Source organism: Mesocricetus auratus, unplaced genomic scaffold, assembly GCF_017639785.1.
Source record: "Mesocricetus auratus isolate SY011 unplaced genomic scaffold, BCM_Maur_2.0 Super-Scaffold_100676, whole genome shotgun sequence".
Lineage (NCBI taxonomy): Eukaryota > Metazoa > Chordata > Mammalia > Rodentia > Cricetidae > Mesocricetus > Mesocricetus auratus.
Genome location: NW_024429266.1, coordinates 60,947,293 through 60,964,379, shown reverse-complemented (window position 1 = coordinate 60,964,379; position 17,087 = coordinate 60,947,293). Strand labels below are relative to the sequence as shown.

The 17,087-nt window shown below is 35.6% G+C and overlaps 1 protein-coding gene across 9 annotated transcripts in view; it reads left to right on the top strand.

Annotated features, from left to right (window-relative positions):
• The window catches only part of R3hdm1 (R3H domain containing 1), a 114,954-nt gene that overhangs the window by 47,288 nt on the left and 50,579 nt on the right, over positions 1 to 17,087 (top strand). For 8 of the 9 annotated variants that reach the window (XM_005079876.4, XM_013120374.3, XM_013120375.3 and 5 more), the window contains 4 exons: positions 4,428 to 4,542; positions 5,435 to 5,513; positions 13,633 to 13,692; positions 13,775 to 13,915. In XM_005079876.4, the coding sequence (XP_005079933.2) occupies positions 4,428 to 4,542; positions 5,435 to 5,513; positions 13,633 to 13,692; positions 13,775 to 13,915 (395 nt within the window). Of the gene's footprint in view, positions 1 to 4,427; positions 4,543 to 5,434; positions 5,514 to 13,632; positions 13,693 to 13,774; positions 13,916 to 15,509; positions 15,643 to 17,087 lie in introns of those variants that run through there. The other variant, XM_013120378.2, reaches the window with a different exon arrangement.

The following is a 17,087-nucleotide window of genomic DNA, read 5'->3' as shown; positions in this document are numbered from 1 at the left end:
ATTTCTGCTTAATACTTTAGTTAGTTTGAATACATAGTAAAGCCAGTGTCTATTTCACAGAGTCTTTAGTAGTTGTCTAATACTTCTCTGTCTGAGCTTGAAGCCTATATTCTTTCTAATGTGTTGATTTGTTTATTTGTTAATCATAACTGCAGATTGCCTTTGTCTGGTGCTGTCTGCATGGCTTTTGGTTCTGCTTATGATCATGGGTGTGATTAGCCAGGCTTGATAGTGAGTGGCTTTGACATTAGAAGAGGGTTTAGCAACTTAAAATTAAGTTTCTAAAGCAGAAAGACGACTAGTACTTATTTAAGAAGCCAGAAAAAAAATGCTAAAAGAAAAAGTCATGGCATGGAAATGTGATGTGGAGTGGTGGGATCCACCTTCACCCTAGAGGCAGAGGCAGGTGGATCTCTTCGAGCAGGCTATTCTGGTCTATATAGCAAGTTCCAGGCCACCCAGTGCTAAACAGTGAGCTCTGTCTCAAAAAAAAACTTTTCGTCTCAAAAAAGTTTTTTGAAGCAAATGTCAATTGTATGTTTGTTGATTCATGTAAGCCTTTTCTGCTTTCCCATGGCTTAAGTGACGATCTTGAAAAGATACTGTAGATACTAAAGTTATCTGTGGCATGCGTATGATGTGTCTTTACAAATTACTATATTTCATTTCTCACAAAAAAGAAAGAGGAAATTTTTAAATAAACTGTAGATAAAGATAAACTTTAAAATCTTCTATGATAGTTCAAGTGTTCAGAATACATTTGTGACCCCCCCCACTGGAGCTAGATATGTATGTATTTAATTAGATGTATTTAGTAAAAAAGATTTTCCAAGGGAAGTCAGAGATAATGTCAAAATGTTTTACTGAGTATAGTTGCCTTTAAATTATTTTTAAGCTAACCCTCTGGACACTTCGTTTTACAGAATGTAGTTGCTTCATATTAAATATTGCATGCCTGGATGATAGTAAAACTAGTGAGTTGTTGCATATTCAGAAAGGGAAAAAAACAATTGTTCTTTGAAATAGCAAGTTTTAAAAGTTCTCTTATGGACTGGAGAAATGGATCAGCAGTTAAGAGCACTGGCTGTTTTTTCAGGGAGGGACCCAGATTTGATTCCCAACACCCACATGCAGCTTACAACCATCTGTAACTCCAGTTTCAAGGGATCTGACACCTCTTCTTGTCTCTGTAGCACCAGGCATGTATAACAGCCCTGGCTGTGTTGGATCTTGCTATGTAGACTAGGCTGACCTCAAAGTCGAGATCTGCCTGCCTCTGCCTCCCTAGTGCTGGGATTAAAGGAAAGAGCCAACACTGCCAGCTTGGAAATTTCTTTTATAAGTAAGACTAAAGAATATGGTTGTTCATGGAGTATGTTTTGAAAGCTAATTTCCTCATTCTCTTGACAAAATTCTGTACTATCTAGCTTTGGCATTAATGATCCAGGGAGTTTGAAGAAATAGGAAAGAGTGGCCATTCAAGAGTGTATTAATTCAGAGACATATTAATACCTTCTGAGAAAAATGTATTGTGATCTTTTTTTAATTTTTCCATTTATTTTACTTCATGTGAAAAATGTTGGGGGCAATAGGGCTTATCTTACGATACTACAGAAACCTGTGTAATAAAAATTCCTCTGAAAAATATTTACCAGGATATATGTTGGCTATTAGTATGTATATTGATCATATAATGTGTATTACATTTTTAAAAGATGTTACGTCAGAATTCAGTTATTCTCAGATTCTCTTAAACACAATCACTTTTGTTTGGTTAATAATCTCTTATTGCCTCTCTCAGTACAAAGTACTTTTTTAAAAAAAAGTAGAAACCTCTTTTTCATGCCTTGAGTTGACTAAAATGCATTTGAAAGAAAATAAGTGTTCTGCTATCTGTTTTCATCCTTCATACAGTTTCCAACAATTTTTCCCCATGGTGTGTTAATTTTTGGTGAATTAATATGGTGGCATAAAGCTCATTATAAAAAAGGTTGCGAAGCAGTTATAAGAGAGATGTCACTCATGTGTGACAAGAGTTTATAATAGGAAAGTGATCTTCATCACAGATGTTCTAAATGTCATAGTAAAGAGTAAGAAAATTGCAGTTTCCTATGTACATGTTCCCATTATTTATAGTTAGAAAGTTGACATTGCAGCCTTCAGCATTCAGAATGGGTTTTCTTTATTCAAGTATTGAAAATAGGGTAAGCTGATAACATGACAATAGCCTTCTCTACTAATGTTGTAAAATATAGTTTATCTTGATTAACTTAATATCTATAAATTAATACCTATAACTCAGATGAAATGCTAGAGAAGTAAAAATCTGCTAGTCATTAGAAGGTCTAAGAGTTAAGTGTGGAGTCTTTTCCCCTACATACATTTCCTTATCCGCCTAAGCAGTAAGAAGCTTCAAAGAAGGAAAACTCCTAAATCTTCTCCTAAAACATAGTTGTATAGCCATTTGCAAATATCTGAAAGTTATAGGAAGAATAGAAGCAGAAAAAAAAAACTCAGAAAATAAATCAGTCACAAATGCATCATCCTGGGTTTGGTAAGAAAGACAGAAAAGGTGAAAAGCGGGTGTTCATCATCCTGGTAGCAGATTCGATGGGTGGCATTTACTGTGTGTTCGGAGCATGATTCTACTACTGAGTGGTATCCCCTGCCCCTGAAATTTGGAACACGTGTGGAATGGAAGAAAAAATGAAAAAGAAGAAAACAGTAGCTAATTATCTTATTGTTGTATAAATAACCGAAATTCTACCAACAGTTGTTTGAAAATAATTTTATGTGTGGGGGGGTTTCAGAGAAAATTTGCTGGCATTAAGTTTGAAAATCCTGATGTTTGTATCCTTTGTGTTACTAACCACTTCTGCTACTACTATCCGGAAAAGATAAGTAATGAACAAAAGTGTGATTTAGTCTAAGAATAAGCCACACTTTTATTTTTAGTTGAAATAGCCTGAAGTTTATTGTTTATTTCTTGTAATTTTGCCTGAATAAATATAGCTCAACATGATCTTCGCCTTTCAGGGTATATAAATTAATTTCCTAGTAATCTCTGCTGGCTCTGAAATTGCTTTAATAACATTATTTTCAACACAAGATTATTCTTCATTTTGGACTTTGACAGTATGACTACTTTATAGTTGTTACATATCAGGAAGAAACAAAATCTTATTTGATACCTTTCTAAAGCAGCTGTGTGGTGATAAAAGGAGGCACAGGGATACATAAATCTCAAGTGAGAAAACAGGTGCCATGATTTTGAAAACTTTTCTGATTACATTTTTGTATTGCAAGAGAAAGAAGGGAGTGTGATGGGGCTGGATAGATGGCTCAGAGGTTAAGAGCACTGACTACTCTTCCAGAGGTCCTGAGTTCAATTCCCAGCAGCCATACGGTGGCTCACAACCACCTGTAATGATATCTGGTGCCCTCTTCTGGCCTGCAGGCAGAACACTGCGTACATAATAAATACATAAATCTTTAAAAAAAAAAGGGGGGGGTTGCTTATGAGATGTTCAGAAAATCAGACTTGGGTGAGCTCAGTTGGTAGAGTGCTTATCGCATGCACAAAAACCATGGGTTCCACCCCTAGTACCATAAGAATCAGGTGTAGTATTGCACATTTGTAATACTAGCACTTGGGAGGTGGAGGCGAGATTAGATGTTCAGGACCATTCTCCTTTATATAGCAAGCCCAAATCAAGCCTAGATACGTTAGACACTATCTCAAAAAGAAACTGAATTTTGTTATTTTCCTGGTTGATAATTGTGTTAAGCATCTCCACCTGTAACACTAGGTCTAGAAAACCTGAGTTCTTATCTTTAGGGTGTTTTGTAAATAAATATACTAAAAACTATGGCAAGAAACATTTATTTTCTTCAAAACAGTTTTAAAGGTCTGCTTTAATTGATACATTTAGATGAACATGTTAGGTATAATTTTGGTTTTGAGATAGCACCTTAACTATGTTCCTGGCTGGACTGAAACTCACTATGTAGACCAGACTGATCTCAAATCCAGGTTTCCACCTGCCTCTGCTTCCAGAGTGGTTGGATTAAAGGTGTGCACCACCATGCCTGACTGACAAACTGTTTTAACCTTTTTTTCTCAAGACATTTTTTAAGTTTCTTTTTTGTTTGTTTTAAAATGGGTTTTCACTATGTTGACCAAGTTGACCTCAAATTCACAGCATTCATAGATTTGCCTGTCTCTTCCTGTGAGTGCTGGTATTTAAAGGCCTGTGACACCACACCTGGCTTAAGTTGATTTCTAATTTAGAAGCTTTAATTGGATAAAATGAAAATTTCTTGTACCCTTTGTTCTTCATACAGTTTTGAGTTACTCAGGAAATGCTAATACTTAATATCGAAATAGTTTATATTTTCATGGAGTAACTAATTTTTCCTTCCAACAGGAAAAAATTCAAATCCAATTAACACAATCATTTGAAAAAGAGGAAAAGCCCTCAAAAGATGAAACAGATAAAGAAAAAGCCAGTGATAAGTTGCCCAGAAAAATGTTATCAAGAGGTTAGTAATTTGTTTTTTATTTTCTAGATAAAAGTTTAGTTTCATTATAAATATTTCTTTACCCCTTGAATAACACGTGTCACATCTCTATATTGAAAATGGCAGAACAGACTGGCGAAATGATGTAATGTTTACTCATCTGGTATATCATGGTTATGTATAATGTTAAGATTCTCCAACCAAAAATTATACAGTTACCAAGAAGAATGGTCATCAAAATCTCTTTCCAGTCTCACTCATGTTCAAATGCCAGAATCAGAGTTTTTGCTATATTGGTTCAATGCAAACAACTGGTGTCATATTAAGAATATTGTTGGAAGCCCTAGAATGTGTCTTCATAGGAAGTTTTAAGGATCTTCATCATTGAGCACTACAGTTCAATAAAAATGCTCTATTAGTTTATAAACTCTGTTGTGTTGACCAGTACTGCCAGGATATTGTATTTAAACATATAAATACACATGAGTATTTGGGACATACATTGAAAGCAAACCTTTGGTACTGAATTTCAAGAATATTAAATAATTTTAGAACTAAAATTCTTCCAAATTATTGTTTCTACTTAACACACATTCAAATGAATTAAGCTCTTTAAATTTACTACAAACAGAAATCAGGAAACATGCTTTGAACATGAGAATATGATGAGTACATGAGGATCATTGAAGAAATCATGATAAATTTAGTCTGACATTAAATTTAAAAATGTGTATGTTCATGTAGTTATATTAGCCCATGTTATGAAAAATATATGCCTTCATCATAAATTTCATTTCCTACTTTGTCACTTTTTTTCTTCATGGGGAATCTCATTTTACTTAAGGTAGACATAATGTACAAAAAGGGAAGAGATTTGTGTTGAATACTGGGTTTTTGTGTTGTTGTTTTTTAGATTCCAGCCAAGAATACACTGATTCAACTGGCATAGATCTACATGAATTTTTAGTAAATACATTAAAAAACAATCCCAGGTAAAAATTAAATTTATAAGGTTTACATTGTTTCTAGAGTACCATAATCTTGCTATAAATGTTTTCATTATTGAGTTTGAATATTAGGTTAAGATTGTAGCCACATGAAGTACAACAAACATTTTAGTTTCTTAGGACTAAGATGTTGGTCTACTAAATGCAAGTGTATAAATATCTTTGCATTATGCATGCTATAATGATGTGTAAATCATTCCTATTCTTTAGGAATTTTCAGAAATAGAAGGTCATCAATATATTTAGACTCTGAATTGGGATTAAGAGACAGATTTAATCTTGAGTATCTTTCTATAACATCCTCCATCCAAGTAAGAACTCTGTATACTGAAACCATTATGAATGAATCTTGTTCTTTCTTGTTTATTTTATAAACTTCCTACACTACACAAGCTTTTTACACTGCTTATTTGAGTCAACACTTGAATTATGATATCCATTTTGCCTAACATAGGAGGTGATTACTTTTAACCTTCTGCCAAAGACCTTTGAGGACTCACCAAAAGGCTGTCCACAAAGCACCTCACCAGTACTTTCATGGGGTAGAGTGTACCAAGTTGAGACCCTTTTCTCCAGTTACTCGCTTTGCAGTGTGTTATTTGTGTAACAGTGGAGTAAAGAGAGTGTCAGTAGGAAGGAGCACCTGGGAATCAATGTGAGTGGTGCTTTAGTCTCTCTGGGACTTTGTTCAGTTGTGCCCCAGCACGATTGCTGACTATTGCTCTCATTCAAATTTGCTGTCTACTACTCACTTGATTTTCAGTTTTGCACTTAGCCCCTGAAGGACATCTACCAAATTTGAAAATGATCTTTTCTCCTATAAATTTGAAAGAAAACAAGGAAAGGTATATGGGAAGGTTTGGATGGAGGAAAGAAAAGGAGGAAATGATGTAATTGCATTACTCTAAAAAAGAAATAATTTTAAAGAGTAGTCTTATTTCAGTGATTTGACCTGAAGGACCATATGTCTGAAGTGAACAAGAAAACAAACAGTTCTGCATGATTCTTTCTTTCTTGTTACAATTTTATTTCTTAGTAGTCTCAGTAGAAAGATAGATTCACTAGTTCTCTGAAGAGAAACTTAATGATATTTTATGTAAATATAAGGAAGTTATATGGTATTCATTATCTCTGCTAGAGACACATGCTAAATAATTAAAGTATAATAAATGTTGTAAAACCGGCTTTTTCAGCTGCTGTGAAAACCAGAGGGAGGGGCTAGGGAACGGCTCAGCTGTTAAGAGCACTTACTGCTCCTCTTCCAGGGGACCCGAGTTCAGTTCGCAACACCCACTCATATCAGGCAGCTCACAACTGCCTGGAACTGTAACTCCTGGGGATCTGACATCCTCTTCTGACCTCCACAGGCACCCACATACATGGGTATATATCTACATAATCTGTGTGTGTGTGTGTGTGTGTGTGTGTGTGTGTGTGTGTGTGTGTGTGTGTGTGTGTGTGTGCCTGGCTTATGTAGCGTGTGACTGACTTTGCTTTCTGAATCCTCAGGCAAACTTTAATAAATCATAAATAGTATATCACTACAATCCCTAGTATGAGGACAGAGCCAGGGAGGCAGGTTTGAAAGTTGTTCAGGAAGTAAACAAGTTAGGAATTGATGCTTATTTGAATATGGAATGCTACTGAGATTAGCATGTAGGTTTCTGGCTGAGCTAATAGCCAGTCTTGCAGCTGAGAACTGGCAGGCAAAATAGAACAGGATGGACAATTAAAAGGCTCCAGTTATCAAGGTAATGCATCAGCATTGAGTTACAAATTGTGAAGTCCTCAGTAAAGATAAAGCTTATTGGAGGTGAGTTTACATTTAAACAAATGATAAAGACAGAATTATCTTAAAATGCTAAATTTAAAAGATAAAGCCGGGCGTTGGTGGCGCAAGCCTTTAATCCCAGCACTCGGGAGGCAGAGGCCAGCCTGATCTACAGAGCTAGTTCCAGAACAGCCTCCAAAGCCACAGAGAAACCCTGTCTCGAAAAACCAAAAAAAAAAGATAAGCATAAAGGGAAAGACTTGATCTCAAAGCTAGCAGAAGAATCCTGAAGATATTTGGCCTACATGTCAGCCAGAGTGTTATAGAAATAATCTGCTTTCCCAGTAAGAAGTCACTGGGAAGAAATTTAAAAAAGAAAGCTCTTTACTACAAAACAAACAAACAAAAAACCTTGAGTCTGGCTGTGGCTAATGTCCAAAGAAGCCGGCCTTGAACAGCAGATTTTACTAACCTATATACAGCTTAGACACACATGCTGTCATCTTTAAAGGTTACACTTTAAACAGCTTAAACAGAGACAGGAGACTCCGAGTTTGGCCACTTAGGTAGATGGGAGGTTTACAAAGCAAAAACATTGCCAGAATTCTTTCTTTTTTTTCTACTTTGTGTGATTTAATGTCTCCTAAACAAATCTATTGGTAAATCCTTTATTACATTAATTCTATTACTTTGAGCTTCTTCTACATCAATACAACAGGTTTAACAGAAGAAAAACAACAAAGAGATAAATAGATGTACCCAATTATCCCATCAGAACTGAGTGGATTCAGGAATAAATGGAAAGATAGGAAATATATAGCTAGTCTGAGTAAGATCCAAATAGGTAAAACTTTCCTCTTAACCTTTATCAGAAACAACCAAACAAAACTCAACAAGGAACATTTTCTATTTATGTGATTCTGTTTTTATTTACAAATATAACAGTTTTTTAAATTATCTGCTTGTCCTTTTTAATGTGTGATTTAATGCTTTTAATATATTCACAGGTTTTTAGAGCTTTTTCCTCACTTTTAAAAAAGGCACCCTTTAGCTGTCACTGTGCTAATAATAAAATTAATAATTACCCCTGAATTTCTAAGGTGTTTTCTATCTCTTTTTTTTCCTTTTCTGGACCATCATTTTAATCAACTTGCCAAATGCATGGTCTTCATTTTGTATAGTTTCCATTGCTTTATCAGTGCTTTATTTCTTCTGTATCAGGAGTTTTATTTAAGCTAATGAATGGGTGAATAATACATTTAATGCCTGATGTATACATTATTATTAATGTCATTGTGTTTAGGGATTTAACTTTTTGTTAAATGGCTAAACTCTTGCTGGGTGGTGGTGGCACACGCCTTTAATCCCAGTCCTCGGGAGGCAGAGGCAGGCGGATCTCTGTGAGTTCGAGGCCGGGCTGGACCGACAGCCTCCAAAACAATACAGAGAAACCCTGTCTAATAAAAACCAAAAAAAAAATAATAATAATAAAAAAGGCTAAACTCTTAATGAAGGAGATGGTTAGTGCTTGGTACACAATTAAGTACAGCAGATTTCCACTAAAGGTTTCAGGATTGAGTATGTCCCAGAGAATTCTACTAGATGCTAAGTTTATTTTTCCAGTTATTACATTTATGTAATTATTTTGTATGTGGGTATGTGTGTATCACCTTGTAGCTATGTGTAGGTCACAGGACAACTTGTCTGAGTTGGTTCACATGGATCCAACCAGGCCTAATGGCAACAAACTCTTATACCTACTGAATTATTTTACTAGCACTGTATTTTTATTTTTTATTTTTAGCAGTTCTGGGGATTGAACTGTTGGCCTCATGCATGCTAAACTGGGCTATATCCCCAGTTCTTCAGTTTTGTTCCTTTATATCATTAAATCATCTCTATTTTAATTCTTAGACGATTAAACTTAATTTGAACTAGTAAATAATGAAGTATCTAGAATTTCTGTTTGCAAGAAGTATTTTCCATGGCTTTACTAGCTAGTCATTACACCTGTGAAGCAAGGAACGTGAAACTGTGTTTGACAGAGTTACATTTACTTACATAATTATATGCCTTGTTTTTATAGCCACGTTTGAGTTTCACGTTTGAGTTTAAATGTTTTCCTTTCCTTTTTTTTTTTAATTTCATGTCCATTGGTATTTTGCTTGCATGTATTTCTGCGTAAGACTGTCAGATATCCTGGAACTGGAGTTACAGACAGTTGTGACCTGCCATGTGGGTTCTGGGAATTGAATTTGGGTTCTATGGTAAAGCGGCCAGTACTCTGAACTACTGAACCATCTTCCCAACTCCCCACAGTTGAGTTTAATAAGTACAATAAGGTAGCATATTGTGTAAACTAATGGAGGAGGGAGCAAGACTGTGGATAAATGTTGGTAAGGGATTTTGTAATTTGTGTTTGCTCGTATTTAGTTCTGTGTTCCTGTAAAGTACTCGTAAAAATTAACTTTGATTAGAGTAATGTTACATCACTCTCTCTTACATAGTACAGAACCTTGACCAGAGGCATGAAGCATTGAGTGGGAGATAATCTGAGGAACCATTTTTGTTTTCTGACTGTTGAGTTTGTCATACTATCTCTAAAGTTAGTTCTGTTAACAATGACCGGAACACTGTAAACCCACATATTTTTTCTCCTTATTTTAACTTTAAGTAGTTTTATGTGATTCTGATTGAAATCCTTGTTTTTATGGGTTTAACAGTAGCATATATTAGTTCATTTTTTAACTTCTATCTATTACCAAAATACTTTATAAGTTATACCTTGTTTATAAATTTGAAAATTTAGGATCTTAGACTACTACAGTGAATAAAATTAAGACCTTAGGAAAGTTACTGCTCCTTATGTTTCTAGTACATTCTACTAACAGTGGGGAAAGTTTGTTTAAAATAATTGAATATGATAATGATATAAAAATCACCTGCAATACATAGGTTACCATTTTAGGTAAGAAAACCCTGACTTTCTATCAGTGGTTTATTGAATTGTTAGATTTCATTTTTTCCCTCTAATTGCAGCACATTCAACCCAAAGAACATTTGAAATACCTTCTATCAGCTATTTATTTATCTTCTATACAGAAAACCAATTTAAGTACACTACTCTGAATTCTATTAAATAAACCAGTGCTGAAAATTATATCATCTCAAAGTATTTGACTCTATAAATTCAGATGAAAAAGAGGATCTAGGGGCTGGAGCCCCTAACTCCAGTTCCACAGGATTTTATGACTTCTGTCCTCCACAGTCACCAGACACAAACATGCTGCACAGATATACCTGCAGGCAAAGCACATCAAATAAATAAGTATAAAAATTTTTAAATAAAAAGAAGACTTAACAGTTAAGCATATGTATCTGTTTCATGGGGGAGATTCTATGGAAGAAAAAGTGCTCTATCTTTTCCCCAAATTTAATAGAAGATTATTTAAGGATTTTATGAAATAGATTTATTAATCCCATGCAAATTATAATTTGTTTAGAACCTGAATATTATATGGAGTATAATCCATTACTTATATAGTGATAACTATGATGCATAGTTTTAAAATACAGAAGAAAGAGTATTAAGAGAATATAAAATGATCCTCTAGGCAAACTGCCTAAGGAACAAGGTAGTTCAAGAGGTACTTAAGGAACGAGGTAGAACAGAGGTAGTCTGGAACAATGAGAATTTTGTGAGTTCCTCTGGAAATGTACCCCAGCTCATGCCTATTTTGTAAGAATATTACAGAATTTGAATTCTAAGAGCAAAGGGAAACCTCTCACAGATTCAACCATAGGAATACTATGGTTACATAAGGATCCTACAAGACTAATATGCATGTTCCACATAGAACATGTTAGACCAGAATGGAAAATGTTGAGATCCTGATTTCTGAGACACAGGAGTGTGGCAGTGGAACCAAAGAAGGTAGATAAAATTGTAGCAATGATTAACTCAATAGAAGAATTATATTGAAGATGGTGTGGGATTCAGTGATGTGTGAGAATTTAGGAGGCTAAGGTAGAAGACTCTTTAAATTTGAAGGTAGGCAGGATTACATAACCAAGGCTCTTATCTTTAAAAGCAAAACAACAGGAAAACAATTTGGGCCTAATGATACAGGCCTGCGATGGCAACTACTCGGTAAAGTGGGGGCTGGGGCAGGAAAATCACAAATTCAGGACTTGTCTGGATCTCAGAGCTTGAGTCCAAAGCGAGCCTAGACATGTCAGTAAGATCTTGTCTTTTAAAAGAGGGGCGGGAGATGAAATCAGTAGGAAAAAAATGGGACTGGAGAGATTTCTCAGTAAGTATTTGCCACACAAACATGACCATTTGAATCCCATCACTCTTGTGAAAAACTAAGCTTAGGGGCTATCGTGGTTAAGAGCAATTGGGTGGGACAAGAGTTTGGTTCCCAGGATTCATATTGGGCTGTTCCTCCTGCATGTATCCCTGCAGGCCAGAAGAGGGCACCAGATCTCATTATGGATAGTTGTGAGCCACCATGTGGGTGCTGGGAATTGGACTCGGAACCTCTGGAAGAGTAGCCAGTGCTCTTAACCATTGAGCTATCTCTCCTGCCCCTGGTTTGGTTTTTTTTTTTTTTCTTTTTCTTTTTTTGTTTGTTTGTTTTTTTTTTTTTTTTTTTGCAGGGTTTCTCTGTGTAGCCTTGGCTATCCCATAACTCACTCTGTAGAGTGCTGGAATTAAAGGTGTGTCACCCTGCCTGGCATAAAATCTTTTTTAAGAAGTAAAAGAAAGAAAGCTGGACATGCCTATAATCCCAGTGCTGGAAGGTAGATATTGCATAATCTTATGGGCTCACTAGCCAGCCATACAAATCTGAGCTTCAGGTTCAGTAAAAGACCCTGTCTAAAAATATTAATAATAACAACTTAGAAAGTCATCAAGAAAGACAACACAGCTTGAATTCACTCTGATCATGCTTATATGTATGTGCACACCCACATGGACATGTGTATATACATACTGTCTCTCTCATGCTTCCCCATCACACACAGACACATAGGATGTAATCAACCTAAAATTCTCATTCTGTCATACCACAGTAAATAGAAGGTGGTCCTTTTTATTAAGATGAGGAATAGCAAAAAAAGAATCAGGTCAGAGAGCAAAATTGAATGTTACTAGAATTTGGATTTGGGTTTGAAATTGTTGAAATATTATAAGCATAGTTTTCTCTTTTTGAACTTTGTAAATGTGTAGTTAACTTTTTGTTGAATAAATGAATAGACTAAAATGTGTTATTCAGTTTTACACTAAAAGGTATTCAGTTTTATGGGACTTGTTTTGTAGTGCATGGAGAGGGTCAAACTCACTATTGATGCATGGGCATTTCAGTGACCAAAAAATAGCTACCTGCTCTTGTGTTAAATTTTAGAAAGTTCTTCTCTGTAGTATTTATTTTAGAGAACTCCTTGGGCCTTACTTTCTTGAACTTAAAATCTTTAGAAGACAGTCCAAAAGCTATTACTAGCTTTAAGTTTCTATGAGACTTTTTGTTTTGTTTCCCATGTGAACATGAAATCTGCAGTGAGGAGAAGAAAACCCTAGAGCCATATTTTCAGTGTAAATGAACCAAGATGCTGGGCGGTGGTAGCTCACTCCTTTAATCCCAGTACTCAGGAGCAAGGGGCAGGCGGGTCGCTGTGAGTTCAAGCCAGTCTGGTCTACCGAGGGAGTTCTTGGACAGCCAGGGCTGTTATACAGAGAAACCCTCTCTCAAAACAAAAAGAACCAGGGGAATGATTCCATTGACTTGTTACAGCCTAAGTGCCCTGAATAGGACCTTAGTCACTCAAAAGAAATACATGGAGGTACTCACTTGGATACTGATTAATTTCAGGATTAATGTCCAGGATTAATGTGAATGTCTTTGCTTCATTTTGATTTTATAAGAAATTTTTTCAAAAATGTTAAAAATGAATAATAGCAACTTACAGAATGATGAATAAGAGCATTGGATTGCCTCAGGAGTATTCATTACTATCAATAGCATCTCATGTTCTTTAGAGCACTGTTTCTGTGACAGTAAAGGTGACATAGTTGGCTCTTAGGATGTACACTGCCCTGTCCACACTAGTGTATGTGAAAAACTCTACCAAAAAAGGTTACATTGAAAAAAAGATCATCTCTCATTCTCTTTTTAGGAGGCTTATAAATACATTAGCATCAAGATTGTGATAGCTCTTTGTTGTTTCTAGGGAGAAAGGTAGTAGCTATGTAAATTTCATGACCTGTTGACATTTATCATTACTTCAGTGCTAAGTTTTACATGTAAGAGTCTCCATACTTTCTTTCAGGGACAGAATGATGCTGCTGAAATTGGAACAAGAAATTTTAGATTTCATTGGTAATAATGAGTAAGTTCTGACATTTAACAAGAAAAGAAATTGTCATTATAATTCTCCTTGACTTACTAAACTAGCTGTTCTCTTCCTTCAGGTCCCCACGTAAGAAGTTTCCCCCAATGACATCTTACCATAGGATGCTGTTACACAGAGTGGCTGCCTACTTTGGATTAGACCACAATGTTGATCAGAGTGGAAAGTCTGTCATAGTGAACAAAACTAGCAACACAAGAATGTAAGTGTCCAGAGTATGTCCTGTGGACTAATACTTGCCTTCCTACAGCACCTTCCATTTGTGGTAAACTCCATGATAACTTTTGTGTGATAGAGCCACAGAATGTACTTAAGAACAAAATGCATACCTGGATTCAGACAAGGAAGATGAGACTTGTGAGGCACAGCAACAACAGCACAACTTCAGAGGACAGAAGAGTGTGACAGCCACTGTCTTAGTGAATTGTTAAGGTTGATTTAGGTGTCCATGGCCACCTTCAGGCAATTTTGTTTATTATAAAAAAGAAAAGGCATTGAGGAGGTTTTGACACCTTCGTATCAGTCTACCATATCTACCATTTCTAAAATACTGTTTTTGGTGGTTTGATTGGGCTTTTTGTTTTATTTTGTTTTGTTTTCCTTTTTCTACCTCGAATCTGAAGAAACTGGAACTCATAGTTAGTGTAGTGTCTTCCATACTGCTGTGTTCCTTTCTTGGGCCATATCTGATTTGCTGAGGAAAATTTTTAAATGATTAGAAAGAGCCTTTGTTTTAAAAGTAATTGCCTTTTAAAGGCCATTAAAGACTATGCTTACAGCTCAGTAGTGTAACACTTGCCAAGCAATGCTCAAGGATGTGGGTTCAATCCCTTGAGTTATAAAAAAGTCTCATTTTCTGTAACACTAGGATTATAGGCCTGTGCCAACCCACATGGTACAAAGCATTCTCTGTATCATTTTCATTTATGGTAGAAAGAGACCTAAGATGATAAGTAGCAATCAGTTTCATTCTTCACTTCATTATTATTTCTGCCTTTCCTCAGGTCAGTTATCTTTCAGAGTCTTGTCTATGTATCATTCATTTTAAATGGTTATATTTAATTCATCTAGTCCCTTCAATTATCATGGCCTTTACCAGTATAGCTAACATATTACTTGCCAAAGCAAAATTGATGCTCGCCAATTTCAAACAGTCTTTGTCAACTAAATAGATAGTTTTCATATTTTAAATGATTATTCCTACAACAAAAATTAATTAAAGTAGTTGTCTTGGATGGAAAATCCTCATTAATCCCTGGGGGTTATTAGAATATAACAACCTGATTTAATTTCATCATGTCTGTCCATTAATCTTATAGAAATATCTTTTATCAATTAATCTTTTCCCAGTTAATTATATAATGACTAAAGTAGGATAGTATTCAGTAAGATAAAGGTGAAACTGAAAGTGGCTAGAACTTTACTCTCTTTAACCAGTACCTTTCAACATTGCTCAGAGCTGCTGGATGCCCAAACACATGAACATTAGCAGGCATTTTGACTAACATTTTGACTGACAACTCTCTAAGGTTTTCAATACAGTGTAACCTCAGTTATTTGAATTCCATGAATGATGTCAGAAAAGTTTTAGGGTTCTATTTGTAAAGGTAATCAAAATTTAGTTAAGCAGAGATATTTATGAATTACGGGTTATTGTAATTATAACTGTTTCAGATCATTGAAGTTACACTGTATTCTTACTTTATATCTTCTGGGATCTGAAGAAGGTTGTAAATCAGAAAACCTTAGAGATCTGCTCCACATTGAATAAAAACAAACTTACCTTTTCCTCATAGGGAGATTACCCGCTCCAGCCTTGAACCAGTGGTGTTGTGGATGTCAACAACCGGGTGTCCACTGGGGTGTCTCAATGGAGCGGGAAGTTGCCGATTGCAGGGCAGTAAATTCAGGCATCCTTAAAAGAAAGAGGTAAGACAGTCTTAAGGTTAGCTGAAATGCCTGCCATATTTTGTGTGGGAATCCAGCTGTTCTTAGAAAAGTTGCCAGGGCCTTGGTTAAACCCCAGAGTTCACTTTAGATTAAGAGTCCTAAATACAGATACCTCAAATAAGAAAATGTCACTTTGCACAGCTACAACTATAGGTAATAATAGGAAGTAAAGCAATAATATGACAAATGGCATACTGTCATGGTCAATACTAAATGCATAACCTTTCAAACTCCTAAAGAAAACAGACTTCTCATCATTTTGGTCCTGAATCATTGTGCTCTAATCTTCTTTACTTTGGTATGGATTTTTTTTTATTTGCTCTGTTTCACTCATTGTTTTACAGTACAGATTTTTTTCATCTTGCTTAGATAATCCTCATCTTTAAATCTCTTTTTGTATAACGTACAGGAGTCAGCTCCAGTGTTTTATTAAAAATTTGGTAAATTGAGCTAAGTGTGGTGGCACATGACTTTAATCCTAAAACTTAGTGGGTAGAGGCAGGGGGATGTCTGTGAGATTGAGGCCACCCTGGTCTACACAGCGCTTTCTGGCCAGCCAAGGTTACACAGTGAGGCCGTATCACACAGAGAAAAATTATTCGCCAGACTGCAACAAATACTTATCCATGTTTTTTGGATTCTGTTTATAATGAGATATTTGATCTTGATTTGCTGAAATGTCATTGCTTGGGTTTATGATTAAAATGTATTGATTGCCAGGCATAGTGATGCTCACCTTTCATCTCAGCACTCAGGAAGCAAAGTCAGGCAGACCCTGGGAGTTAAAGGTCAGCCTGGTCTACAAAGAAAATTCTGAGCCAGCCAATAGCTATACAGTGAGACATTGTCTCAAAGAAATGAAATTTTATTCATGGTATTCTCATATTACTGGTCGAATTAACTGTTGAGAATATATTAGCTGAGGTCAGTTTTAACCTAAGCTTACTATCTAAAGTCCATAATCACTTATTCGTCTTCCAGGTTTTAGTGAAACTTGCAGCATTTCTAATCTGAAAAAAGCCAATATACTACAGAATGCTTACTAAACTTCATAGTCATTGCCTTAATTTCCAGTGTTAATTTCTACATGAGAGCTTATTTTTTCTAATCTGTTTTAGCTATATAAAACAAAGCCATGCCCTGAAGTCTCTTAAAATTTTAGTTAATTCAGTCCAAAATACTTGATTGCTTTCATTTAATGCATGTAATACAATACTTAGCTTTTTCTTGGTCCATGCATAGACAGCAGAGACAGGATATCAGCCTTGGGGTCTGACCCCATGGTCTCCAACTGGGGTTTAGTCATGTGTTTCTCCTTTGACTTTTTCACAGGTACTTTAACCCTCTGAAAGTTGGTTACCTCAGTATTTACTATAATGACAGAGTTCTACAGGATGTTCTTCCTTTACCGTTCATTTCAACTT